The 13,864-nt window shown below is 33.7% G+C and overlaps 2 protein-coding genes across 2 annotated transcripts; one reads left to right on the forward strand and one right to left on the reverse strand.

Annotated features, from left to right (window-relative positions):
- Positions 1-712: 712 nt before the first annotated feature.
- LOC134277587 (uncharacterized) lies at positions 713-1,739 on the forward strand. The gene has a single exon (XM_062759912.1). The coding sequence runs from the start codon at positions 780-782 to the stop codon at positions 1,737-1,739; it is 960 nt and encodes a 319-aa protein (XP_062615896.1). The 5' UTR covers positions 713-779.
- Positions 1,740-6,042: 4,303 nt separating this feature from the next.
- Positions 6,043-13,723, reverse strand: LOC134277584 (CBY1-interacting BAR domain-containing protein 2-like). Its single transcript, XM_062759909.1, has 9 exons — positions 13,637-13,723; positions 12,716-12,784; positions 12,346-12,360; positions 10,988-11,103; positions 9,964-10,088; positions 8,703-8,984; positions 8,333-8,446; positions 6,236-6,448; positions 6,043-6,060 (listed from the first exon to the last, which is right to left on the reverse strand). Exons 1-9 carry the CDS (start codon positions 13,666-13,668, stop codon positions 6,043-6,045), a joined length of 984 nt encoding a protein of 327 aa, XP_062615893.1. The 5' UTR covers positions 13,669-13,723.
- Between the last annotated feature and the right edge of the window lie 141 nt (positions 13,724-13,864).

The following is a 13,864-nucleotide window of genomic DNA, read 5'->3' on the forward strand; positions in this document are numbered from 1 at the left end:
TGCAAGAACCTCTGACCCTGGGACCACAAGTTTAAAAATTCTCTTAGAAGCTACTTTTCCATCATAACGACACAATTTGTTTATCTGCTCAACACTAAGGAGCAGAGAGGATTAATCAATAGAATTAATGTATTTTCAATAGAGCCTCATCCTTACACCAGAACATCTGACCCAGGGGCCATGAAACTCACAATTCTAAAACAAGCATTGTACATAACTAACCAGAAGCAGAAAAGAATATTTCAAAGCTATTATGCATTTTTTATTCAATAATCAATAGAACCCCCTTCCACTAGAATCCCCAACCCTGGGGCCAAGAAATTTACAATTTTGTATGAGGCATCCTTGTTCATGATAACTATATATCTACTCAATTTATAGTTTGTTTAATACCCAGGAGCAGAGATTTTAAGGAATAATGTAATCAATAGATTACCATGAAATTCACAAATTTAAAAGCGTTATAAGTACATGTACTACGCGAAATTTACGCGTTATATTGTGCGAATTTTCGCGTTTATTCGCGGAAGTTTTTTTTTCTGATTTATGCATAGAGTGCTCTATTTCAGATATTTTATTGGCACAGAAACAATTACAGTCATTGGTAAAATTATACAATGTTGCAGACACCTGCAAGGTCTCCGAATAAATTAAGACCGGGATCGAGAATACAATAAAATTTACTCTTCGAAAACAAAACAAACATAACATCGAATCGAAACTAAGAACGAGTCAACGACGTAGATTAGATTGTCATTTTGTTATTTTGCAGTTGCAGCATGAATGGGGATGACAGCCCAGTTCTGCTCTATGCACATCCTTCAATGGAAGCATTAGCAGAAAATATTGCCAATATATGTTCTACTCGTCCGAAAGAACAGCAGGAGGAGAAGCAAGTATTCCGTGGTGTACGTTCTTTCTCAATTTCGGGAAGTGTCTCTAGACCCCGAGAAGTCCAGTTCAGAAAAACCATTAAGTGGAAATCTTTTCCAGATGGGTTTCCAAATTTGTTCATTGAGGATGTCAAATACATGGCAGGAAAGGATGTCATCTTCATTGGGAGTTTCCACTCTCCCGATATTGTTTTTGAGCAGCTGTCAGTTCTGTACATGTTCCCAAGATATTTAGCGCGTTCCTTTCACTTCATAATGCCTTATTTTCCAACTGGAACCATGGAACGTGTTGACACAGAGGGGCAGATAGCTACAGCAAAAACTATGGCAACATTATTATCAGGCATACCACTGACAACGAAAGGGCCAGCTCAGATTGTCATATTTGACATACATGCACTTCAAGAAAGATTTTACTTCTCAGACAATGTCATCCCAAGGCTTGAATCTGCTGTTCCTCTATTGCTGAGGGAAATGAAAACCCTGCCTGATTTTAACAGCATGAGTGTTGCATTTCCTGATGATGGAGCATGCAAAAGATTCCACACTTTTTTTCCTGGTGACGATCCTATCACCTGTGTTAAGATCAGGGATGGCAATCATAGGATTGTGAAAGTCAAAGATGGAAACCCTGCTGGAAAACATGTTCTTATCATTGATGATCTGGTTCAATCTGGAGGAACACTGCGAGAGTGTGCCAAAGCATTGTACGAGAAAGGAGCAGTAAAAGTCAGTGCCTATGTCACCCATGCTGTGTTCCCTAACCAGTCCTGGAGAAAGTTTATAGATTCTGAAGTCAAATTTGAAAATTTCTGGATCACAGATTCACTGCATTTTTTTCTCTAACTTCTGATTTATTGAACACAGATGGAGTTCATATTGACCCTCAATCGCTTAATGCGAGATTTAATCATCCCTCTGAACGTGTAATGAATTCTGACATAGGCAATGAAATATTTTTTTAAATTGGAATTTAGACTGTACCCCGTTTTGAATCCCAGACAATAATATTCTTACAAGAGATGTCTGTACCAATCCTTACTAGATATCGGATTACCCATTTAAAATAGCATTGCAAAAATGGGGGATCAATATCCCAAAGGCCCGAGATAGCAGAAATCAGACGAACATTATTTTGACATTTTGGCAAAGAACAGAATATTGTGGTTTAACTAATCAACAGCATTATATCAATTACCGACACCGTTCACGGTAGCTCAGTCGGTAGAGCGCTCGCTCCGTGATCGGGAGGTCGTGAGTTCATATTACGGCCGCGACTGACCTAGTCGTTAAAATGGGTAGCAACTGTTCCTTCGCCATGCGCTCGGCACTTTGAAGTGAAAGTTGCGGGTCCTTCGGATGAGACCTTAAAAACCGAGGCCCCGTGTCAGCGGCAGGCGTTGGCACGATAAAGATCCCTCACTGCTCAATGGCCCTGAGTGCCGAGTAAAGGTCAAAATTTGAAGCCCTTCACCGGCATACGGTGACGTCTCCATATGAGTGAAAAAGTCTCGAGAGGGACGTTAAACAATATACAATCAATCAATCAATCAATCAATTACCGAAAACATGCGAAACCGTCAACATAGGACATCTATTGAAAATGTGGGGGTTGCATAAAGGAGAAGACCAAATATTTTGTCATAATGGATAATTATACCAAAAAGTCTGACAAATCCGTTTCATATATAGAGATTGTACTTGAAAAAGATGTTAATTGTAATTTAATAGCCAAGATTTATGACAAACGAGATTTTTCAATCGTCAGATTCCCTGTCTTACGCAGCAATATACCTTCATCACCTACATACGGGGTTTATATCTCTCAGTTGATTCGATACGCAAGAGCATGCTCTACATATAAACATTTTTTTTAAACGAGGTAAGTTACTGACAAACAAGTTGCTGAAACAAGAATATCAGCAGTCTCGTTCAAAGTCATAATTTCGTAAGTTCTATGGTCGATACAATGATCTTGGCAGCAAATACAGGTTATCATTAAAAGTCAAATGCTGACTGACGTTTATCATACTGACTGTTAGATCAGTATTTACACATTGAATTGTCGACAGATTTTTCCGTTACTCCCCGATCGTAACAAGGAGCACACAGCGGGTGTGACCGGTCGGCAGGGAATGCTCACTCCTCAAAGGCACCTGATCCCATCTCTGATGTTTTGGAGGTCTATGTTTGTTCTATTCCAATTTTCTATTGTTTAAAGGACTTTGAGCTTAAATACCGTTTGTTATCTCCAAATATTTCAGTAATTGTTTGAGATATATATTATGATATTCCACCTACTTTTTCTTTCCTTGCACCTGCCTATTCCTTTGACTTATAGTACAAAGTTAGTTTCTAAGTTTATTATTTTGTACTTTAAGTGAAAGATCTGATGTCAGGTCTATGCGTTTATATAAAGTATCAACTTTTTTCAAACAGAGGGAGAGGAAAGTGAATGAACGATCGACCACCCTCTAGCATTGCTTACTATTAAATTCTATGTACACGTCTGATGTGTAAACGTGTAAACAGCGTGGTGGATATGGAAATCAAAGAACTATATAACGGTTTAAATAATGTTAAGTAAGAACTCAAATTAAGACAAATTATATCAAGATGAGAGTAAATATTAAAATCATACAAAATACAAATACAACTTGATAGATTTGTTTTCATGAAAGGTGCCTGGGGTTCATAACATAAAGACTACTTAATCTAAGTCTATACATCAGAAGGGAAGGACTTAAGTACAGTCTTACACTTTAGACTGTAACTAGAAGCATGCAAGGATATTTTAATTTAAGCAACACTAAGACAGAGTTACTAGTAACTTTGTATGAACAATCTTATATCAACATTTGTACAACTAGAAAGACTTTCGGTTATCTTGCCATATCTGTTAAAATCATTTTAATATATACCTTTCATTCAATGTTTGAATGTACATGTAATTATGCAATAACCTATGGAGAGAACGATCATAGGTATTTATGCCTGCTGTTCAATCCATTTCATTAATTTGAATAAAGATATTTTATAATCATTTACAATTTAACCAAGGATGGAAGAGAATTATAATCGGAAGCTATTTTTAAAAAAAAATGAAAAGTTTTGATGATTTTGATAATGCTATTAGTATGCATCTCTGTATCGGGAAAGCTAAGGACGTAGTAAATAGCGAGTGATGCGTCCGTGTCCGTATTGCATATTCTCCTTGTATAGCTAGAAACTTGCGTCGTACGAAACATAGATGTTTGCCAATCATATTTTTACAAATTACGTTTAAACTAACTTCTACCTAAGTACATTGAAAACGCGTTATCGACTTCTCTTTGCAAAACAAAAACAAAAAAAAAACAACAGACGTTACTATCCTCAAATGAAAGAGTAGACAGTTTATTTCCTTGAATAAGTTGTTAATCTACAAAAATACTGACCGTTGTCAGAAGTAGGAGAGGTTTTAATGCAGGTTCCCTGAACGCTCAACTTTTACCACATCAGTCATGTAGAAGTGTGATTATAGATTGAATTAAAATTTTTAAAAATTTGCAAAAATATTTATCAGCTTCGTTGACAAAAAATCAATTAATAATTATACTCAGACCTTACACCACCCCCACCCCCGAAAAGTACCTTCTTCATTTTGTGTGAAAAAGGCAAATCAATATCCCTACCATAGAAACATTTACGTGTAACATAACTTTTAGCATTAGCCACTACACGGCATTAGCCACTAAGAGTAAGAGGCATGGGGTCCATTATAAGCAACTGTAGGTCATTAATTTAAAGAAATGTTTTTTGGTATATTTCTATTCTAGACTAGATGTTTGGGAAGCCTAAATGTGCTTTTGGATAACATGCAACCTGATAATCTATGAAAACGTTGTTAAATGATTTTGACCTATGTTTTATTTCAATGATGCAAGAAGACAGTGGATATGTATACCAATGGGCACTTTTAGTACAGGCTTTAAAAGCCAACTCATTACAAAAGTTTACATTTGGATCAATTTATTTGATAATTCTTCATAATAATAATTCAGAAAAATAGAGTGACAGAGATGATAATTGACTTAAATTTTCATAGAAAGCATTCATTATCATTTTCCTGTCAGTCAATTAAATAATATCGGCATGTCCGCTTATTCATGTTCATTGTCTACAACTGGTTTTATTTTTCTATGAATGGTGAAAAGAGTATATTTTCTTCTAAAGGCAAGTTCTCATCTAAATATAAAATGATAAACTAATTGTTGGAAATTGATTTCAAAATATTAAAAGGATCAAAGGAGAAAATTAAACTCTTAAGGTCAGATCTAAACTGTTGATTAAAAAAATGAATAGATGTTTCAGGGTTATAAATAACTTTATTATATGATTGAATAATTTCCATCTCTCTGATATTGGCTGAGATCCAACTATGTTAGAAAAATACTACGTTGAATTGACCTCCACGTGACGTTCCAGGTGAATACAAGGATTTATTTCCTCTACATTGATCTAAAAATAGATTGGAAAATTCCAAATTGATACAAATTATTTTGAAAAGCTATTTAAATGACTATGACTTTTTTTCATGTGAACAAAACATAAGCGAATATATATTTTTGAGTGAGGGTGGTAAGAGGGGATGCAGGGACCCCCTCCAACACTTTTACTGAACAACAAATTTTACTGTTTGGCAGTCAGTTTTCCCTGATGATACTCCTTCCTTTCAAAATCTATTCTATAAAAAAGACTGACATTATATTTTTTTTTTCATGGCAACTAAAATTGATAAAAAACATTTCAAATTGATACAACTGGTAAGGTTTATTTACATTTTAATTCTGCTTCTCTCTTGTATTTGGCTAGGACTTAATTAAATTAATGCAAACAAGTAATGAGCTGTATCATTTTATCAGTGAATCATATAATAAAACAATTATTGCTGTTTTTTTCGGTCAATTCAATGATTTAGCCATCTTCGGGCTCGGTGAATATTGTACTCCTCAGATGGCTAAATCATTGTATCGACCTCAAAAAACAGCAATAATTGTATAATATTTATCAGATTGTATTTATAGTGTACTAAATGCATTACCAGTAATATAATATGGTGTTTTCACAGATTTCAAGCTGAAGTGTTACATGTATTTCAAGTTTTTCATTAAACACTACAGTCAAACTGGAAAATAAAATTAAAACTAAAATATGAATTTTTTCATCCCTTGGTATAATAGAATTGTCTCCATTTACAGTATCACAGATTTTAAAAGGGAAAAATTGAAGAAATTTTTTTCAAAAGTAATCAACATATTTCAAACAGAAAGCCTAGATGAGCATAATACATATGGTTGTACCCTAGAATCCATGGTGGACTTGAGAGGTAATGAGGCACTAGTATTGGCTGACTTGGTGGGGGTGACGTTACGACTGGTGGGGGCGGACTGTTGTCGTCGGAGATTGGAGGGTGGAGGTCGGTCCTCCGCTGACTCCAGTGATGTGTAAGAGGAAGACCTTACCATGTTCATTCTGGTGGCAGAATTTGATGGCTGCATTTTGGACCTAAATTCCTAATGAATTAAAAAGTGTACAATGTATTAATCAGTAATGATTAGGCCAAAAAAAATAGTAGTCTTGTTTCCTGCTACCAGCCTGAAAAAATAGGATAGGTAGGTAGGGAAATTATTTTATTTTTCTTTTTTATTTTATTTTTTCCGATGGTGTTTCTTTCAATGTGTTCTAATACAAGATCAAATTAAACATGCCATAGGTCAATATTGCCTTTTGAAATTAAAGCTGAACACGATTCGTAAAAAGAATCTGTCCGCCATTTTTGTTCCCGAGTCTCGCTACTCTGCAGACCCCTATAAATAGGGCAGAACTTGGTCACTGTTCAGTTATAGTTGTATAAGTCGGTCCAGTATTCATACAACACAGATAAACGTAACTGCAATAAAATATAAACAAAGGTAATGCAAGATAACCAGCACAAACACGGGTCGCCATTCCACGCCGATACCCATGACAATAAAGCAGCCAGGTGTAACGAATGCGACGAGTATACCCTAGTATTGATGTATCGTAGATAACGCTATCGAAAATGGCGTATGCCTATTTACGAGTCGTGTTCAGCTTTAAATTTCATGCATTTTGATGCACAATTCAAGTGATATTTTATGAAAGTCCTTATTTAAAACAAATAATTTTATGAAATACCACTTGAAGATATATTTTTTTGAGTTTTGGAACATGAAATTCCAAAAATTCCTGATTTTTTTCCCCAAAACTAAAAAAAAAAAAAATTTTAAGGTCGGGTGCAAAAAAATAGGGTAGGTCGGGTAGCAGGAAACAAGACTATTTTTTAGGGATGTCAACGAATAGTCGACTATTCAACTATCAGTCGAATGGACCGACGATCGAATAATGAAACAATATTCGAATATTTAGTAAATGCAAAAAGGAGGTGTTAAAGAATTCTCAACTCAAAATTGTGAAATGTCATTCCTCAAACCATAATAGTATATGACTCCTTCCTCAGACGAATAATCTAAGAGCTTCAACAGTCACAGTATTTAAATAAGTTTCCACAATGTTTACATAGAAAGAACAGTAATTACAAACCGCGATAATTATTTTTTAATTACTGACCTTTTTTATTGTATTAAATAATGCAGCGCTTTACTGGACTTTGAAAATTATTAATTGGACCTTTACCAATTATAAATTTATTTATTACCTCTAAGAATGTTTAGATTAAGAAATAGGAACACAGCATAGCCGTGAAGTTTTGAAACTTCGATAATTATTAAAGCAATAATCGCCTCCCCTTTTCCATGTTATTTTAAATAAGCTATAAAAATACTTCTGATAATTCTCTAAGCGTACTAGAACGGAAGAATGTACAGACAATTTTTCTAAATCTGGTATACGAAAATTCATACATTTTGGAGAATCAATTGCAGGTGGAAATCAAGTTCATTTCTACATCTTATCCAAACTTAAGGTTCATCTTAATATCGATGTGTAACACACTGTATAGGCATTTGGGGTTACTTTTTATATAAATTTACGAGAAGGGTTTTTGATTAATGAAAACGTTACATGTGTATCACTGAGATTTTTTTTTCTCAAAAATTGCTCCGAATAGTCGACTATCGTTCGAATAATGCAATCGAATGTTCGACTAAGGAAAATAAATATTTTGACATCCCTACTATTTTTATTTTTGGCCTTATAAGATGGCCTTATGTTTAATTAATACAAAATCAAGAAACTGAAATAATTCTTTGACTTTATGAAATCTATATCCAAATTTATTTGACTAAATTTCAATATATAGACACATAATGATAAAACAAATTTAAAATGGGTCAACTTTGAGAAGTAAATCCCACTTGAGTCCATATCTAAAATTGGCCTTAAAAATATATATGATTAGTTTTTCACTGTTATACCTCTATATCTTCATCCAAATCAAATGATTTAATATTCTGGAAACATTCTGTGTACATTTCTAAAGCTTTGGCATGGTAGATCATCTCAATATTGACAAAGTCTGTCAATATTTTCTGTTGAATATGAAACAGAAACAAAATATTTCATAACTCTGAGCCTAAAACCACTAGATTACTATTTTATCGTAAATCATCATGGAACCCTTTATTCATTCAGATTTTGTAGGGAATGAATGATAATCAAATACTGGTATACTGGTATAATAAAATCAAATTAATAAATTATCTACAATAAGTTCATGTGTATTAACATTATTTTGCAGTAGAAAATAACTTAATTATATGTATGATATCCAGCTGTTCAACATACCTTTAGATCTTTTAGTTTCTCCTCTTCAAATTTATCAATCAGCTGTTCTAAATTCTTTGTGACAGCTGACGCCTTGACGCTGGCTTTCTGTAGCTCTGTCTCAGCCATTGTCAGCTGGGCTCTGTTAGCAGGTGCTTTCTGTCGCAGTCTGTCCAGCTTCTTACGCTGATTTACTTCTAGTTCTTGTGTTTTCATTCCCTCCTTGATATCATTTTTAGCTTGTTTACATTTTAGTCCATAATTTGCAAGAGGTGTCAGAACTTTGGCTTCCAATCTTGTTACCTACATTGAAGAATTATACTTTTTAATGTCATGAAATTAATCATTTATATCTACATGTATATACAAATTAATAAAAGCAATCCTTATTGGACCAAGATTTTTTTCAATAAGGCAATGTCTCATCTGAAACTGAGCTTGTTAATTATACTGCAATTTGACAATATCTATTGACTATAAATATTCTGTATTTGAGGTTGTTTGCAGTCATGTAATAAGACAATGTCATTATCTTATTCTATACCTGAGCTTGTTTACAGTAAAGTAACTGATATGTTTGATTTCATGTTGTCTAATGTCACTCTTGAGAATTTTTCATTCATATGGTCAGATTCCACCACTTGCTGGTGGAGAGCTACAAATTTTGACCTATTTGGCCTATACTCAGATCTCAGGGCCATTGAGCATGTGAGGGATCTTCTTCGTGCCAGGAACTACTTCGACAGGGGACCTCCGTTTATATGGTCTTATCCGAAGGACCGGTCTCCACGTTCCACAGTGGGATTTGAATCCATGACGTAAGGATTGATTCTTTACTTCGTGACTCTAGAGCAGACACTCTAACAACTGTGCCATGCATGTCAAACAAATAATCTGGGTTTATTTGCAGTCATTAATATGATAAAATTCTTATTCTGGAGATTCATGTTAAAAAAATGCTACATTCATGTGTATCTATACCTTAGCTTGTTGAATACTGTTTACAGTCGTGTAAGACAATGCCACCTATCTGGACCTAAGCTTGTTTACATTCACTTAATAAGGCATTATCCGAAATCTGTACTTGAGCTTGTTTACAATCATGTAATAAGACATTGTCCCCAATCTGTACCTGAGCTTGTTTACAGTCATGTAATAAGACACTGTCAGCAATCTGTACCTGAGCTTGTTTACAGTTACAGTCACGTAATAAGACACTGTCCGCAATCTGTACCTGAGCTTGTTTACAGTCATTTAATAAGACACTGTCACCAATCTGTACCTGAGCTTGTCTGTAGTCCTGAACTGAAGACAGATTAGAAGCAAACTCTGACAGTGACCTGACCATGCTCGGGTTGTAGGTCTCAGCATCTGTATAATCCACCAGGTCCTTCGCTATCTGATCACCTACAGTAAAACCAAATTATACTTGTAACTATGTTCATGATGTTAATTGTAGTTTTTTATGCACTCTAGGACAATATCTAGTGGCAACATACACTACAGCTTCTTAAGTGACACCCAGTAAGGCAGTATCAAGCAATTGTCAACCTAGAGGAAGATCACAGCTAGGATTGATTCATTCCTCTTTTAGGAAATCTTAATTGCGACTACTTTATATTATGTCTCCATTGAAGGAATATACACTGAATGATCCTCATGCTTTTCTATTACCACCTTGTCCAGACAAGAATTCTTATCTTCCATATTGTTCTAACATTCAAATATGTAAATGATTTTTATTTTGCAAGATGATAAGACATAGTAAGTGATCTTGATACTCCCTTTACCTTGACATACAGAAAATTGATTACTTTTATAACTTTGTATTCAGCATTCAGAAAGTTTAGGGCATATGCAGGAGAGACATTGGTTGCTCTGTGTTTAATAATCACAGAATACAGAGTGTCTAACCTTGACAATTACAATTATTAATACATGTATTTGACTTCTTTAACCTACATAATAATGATGATTAATGATTTATATTGTCCCTAATGCTTTCTTGAAAGAGAGAACAGAATCTATTTATCTTTAATAGCCTACCTTTATGATGTAACAGCACTGCTATATTAATTACTTTATTCTAAAGGCCTTTACTGATATGGCAGCTGATATTTCTACCTTTATCATAAAAGCTTCCTTTACTGATGTTTCAGTTGTTATTTTACCTATTTTACCTTTATCCTGAAAGCTACCATTACTGATGTTAATGATGATACTGAGATGCTGTTTTACCTTTATCCCTGAGGCGGGCACATTTCCGTGTGTAAGATGCCACATTGTCACACACTGCTATATTTTACCTTTATCCCTGAGGCGGGCACATTTCCGCGTGTAAGATGCCACATCATCACACAGCTGACCAAAGTGTCGCTCCACGAGGTTTATACGCTCTTGTATCAGCTTGACTTTGTTCTCACTGCAAGATCAGATGCAGAAAAAATATTAAAGTTCAGGCAGAAATCTGATATACACATGATACATGTTTTGCAAAAATAATTTACGTGTCCTTTTTAAAATATAAATTTATCATATTGAAAGGTTTTTAGTTAAATGATATTGAGAATACAAAATTTAAAAGGGTAAAAAGAATAATAACATTAATTTACTTCATATCTGTTGACCATTAGGATAAAATAATTAAACAATAATAAGAGCAATTGTAGGCATATCAATATAGATACTATATAATGGGTTATTTTAGTGACCAGCAAACGACAATATTTGAGCTATAATTTTTTAGAGACATTCATTTTCAAGCATTCCAGGACTTTCCCTCTCTAACTGAGAAAATTTGGACAGATGAACTAGTATTATCTGACAAAATTTTCTCAACCAGGGAACAGCATTTCTGTAGCTATATTGCTAATATAAGCTAAAATTGAAAGGTCACTAAAATTTCCCATTATACATTATTTCAATAATAAATTCGAGGTTTGTTAATAATTTCAGTTTACCAAAATAAATACATGTAATAATACCATGGACAAAAGTAGACATAAATATTTCAAATATAAACATGCACCGGGGTACACAAACATGTGTAAATGGTACATAAATAAACAACATTGATTTGTCTTAATCACTTGCAATGAGAACTAGTTATTCATCATTGTATTGTCACAGTCAACAATTGTATGAGTATCAATAACATGCATTATAATTTAAATGGTAAGCATGGTAAGGATGTATGTATATTCTAATGGGCTAAAGATGAAATGTGTTACAGCATTTGTCAATGATTCATTCTTTCATAGCATATTACATCAGCCATTTTTGGTTTTTGAGCATTTAATACTTCTGCTTTTCATTTTTTTTTTTCATGTGTTTGTTAAACATCAACAGATTTGTTTCATTTGAGACCCAACACCAAACATAATAACACAGATTTTTAGTTTAGCAGCTGCACATTCAATCCAAATGATAAATTAATTACATTTCAAGAAATTACATGAATCAAGACATGCAGTAGGTCTATTCAAGCCATTTAATGGTAGTAAAAAGGAAAAGCATTAAAAATTAGGTTTATCATTTTTCATGGAGCAGCATTCACATGGTTAACATTAATATTTTTCATATTTGAGGTATAACATTTTGGTACAGGTAGTAATTAATGATATTAGTATATCTACCTAAAATAAAACATTATCAAATAAATTACCTTATAATAATAGGACTGTAAATAATGCATTTACAAAACTAAGTATTATTATAATATCGCAATAAAAAAATATATAATCCCTGAAATCATTTTTTTTTTTACAAGCAAGCAATATTAAATACTAGGTATATGCATATCAAACATGGTTACAATATCAGATATTGTATACAACCAAATTCTAAATGAAGGTACCCTCTTTCCCCCACATGTACAGGTATTGTCTCTGTCATGCTCATGCAACATGCTGTCCTTACTATACAATTCACATGCACAAGTGATAAAAGCAGGAGAAATAATAACATGCCTCTCTGGAGTACAAACATAATCTATGCTAGCCAAAATAAACAAAGAATGTAACATAACAATATACCTGGACTGCCCTTTAGAATCATTACCCATCATTCGTTTAATCCAGCTTCTTTGGTTTGGTTTTTGTTTGCTTAAAAGCATATAAAACTCTAATTGACATATATATCACAGAATTTCTTAAGTTAAGATTTTATTTGCTGTTGTAAACTTTTACAACCATATACTCTGAAAGCAGTCTTCAAACACCCTAAATTTATTCTAATTTAAAAATTACTGTTAAGTGCTTATTTAGTACACCCTATAGATAAATGTTCCATTATTAAAATGATAAATGTCTTAGAGACCTGATTTTTCCTGAGACACTGAGTTAGATTATTCTAAGTACACCCATACCATTATATGTGTGTTAAACACCTGGTATTAAGTCCATTACTATGACACTAACTGTACAGTACAATCTTATAAGTATTTGTCTGACAGACAAAGAATTCAGTTTAACCAACTCCCTACCCCCACATATATAGTGGACCTCGGGAACAAGAACTTCACAATCTTAGTCGACATCAACTTGGTCATTAAAATTATGCCACGAGTTTGCCTGTTAAACATGCTAAATAATCTGACTTCTGATTAAAGATGTGATGCATTTCCATTTTAAGACCAACTTGTTCTAACCTTGGCTGGGTCAGGAACTCTGAACCAAGGAACATCAATGTCTTGTCTCAATAAATGAGAAATGACAAATCTTATAATAAAACAAATAATTGTCTTGAAAGTAAGAACAAATAACTTATTAATTTATACTGTATTTATCTCAGTTTACTGCCCTGGTCCCTGGGACCCATACCTTGAGTAAACAAACTTGTAAACAAGTCAAATCATGAAACAGAAGCCCTCCGCTTATCCGACTTAATAAATGATCATTCATAATTGTCATAAAGTAATGAGTATAAGCGAACATAAAGGTTAATCAATCGTTTACCTTGCACGTATTTCTGCACCCGTTCTGCTCATCTTTTTTTTTCCCTACAACACAAAACAGACCGAAAAACCTCTGAAATTCCTCATTACACCAAATGTTGTTTTCTATATAGAAGAGTTCCGATTTAAATTTCCAACGTTAAATTATTTAACCCTCTTCAGACATACAAATATTATTCATTTCTTTTTATTTAGAAAAAATGCCATCAAAAGTGACCAAATATTGGAA

Source organism: Saccostrea cucullata, unplaced genomic scaffold, assembly GCF_032062105.1.
Source record: "Saccostrea cucullata isolate Sc308-1 unplaced genomic scaffold, CSIRO_AGI_Scuc_v1 ctg6499, whole genome shotgun sequence".
NCBI lineage: Eukaryota > Metazoa > Mollusca > Bivalvia > Ostreida > Ostreidae > Saccostrea > Saccostrea cuccullata.

Coding starts and splice junctions, on each gene's coding strand:
- LOC134277587 (XM_062759912.1), top strand. CDS start 780: ATGAATGGGGATGACAGCCCAGTTCTGCTCTATGCACATCCTTCAATG.
- LOC134277584 (XM_062759909.1), bottom strand. CDS start 13,668: ATGAGCAGAACGGGTGCAGAAATACGTGCAAG. Junction 8,447..8,702: donor AGAAACTAAAAGATCTAAAG/GTATGTTGAACA, acceptor CATATTCAACAG/AAAATATTGACAGACTTTGT. Junction 6,449..8,332: donor ATTTGGATGAAGATATAGAG/GTATAACAGTGA, acceptor TTAATTCATTAG/GAATTTAGGTCCAAAATGCA.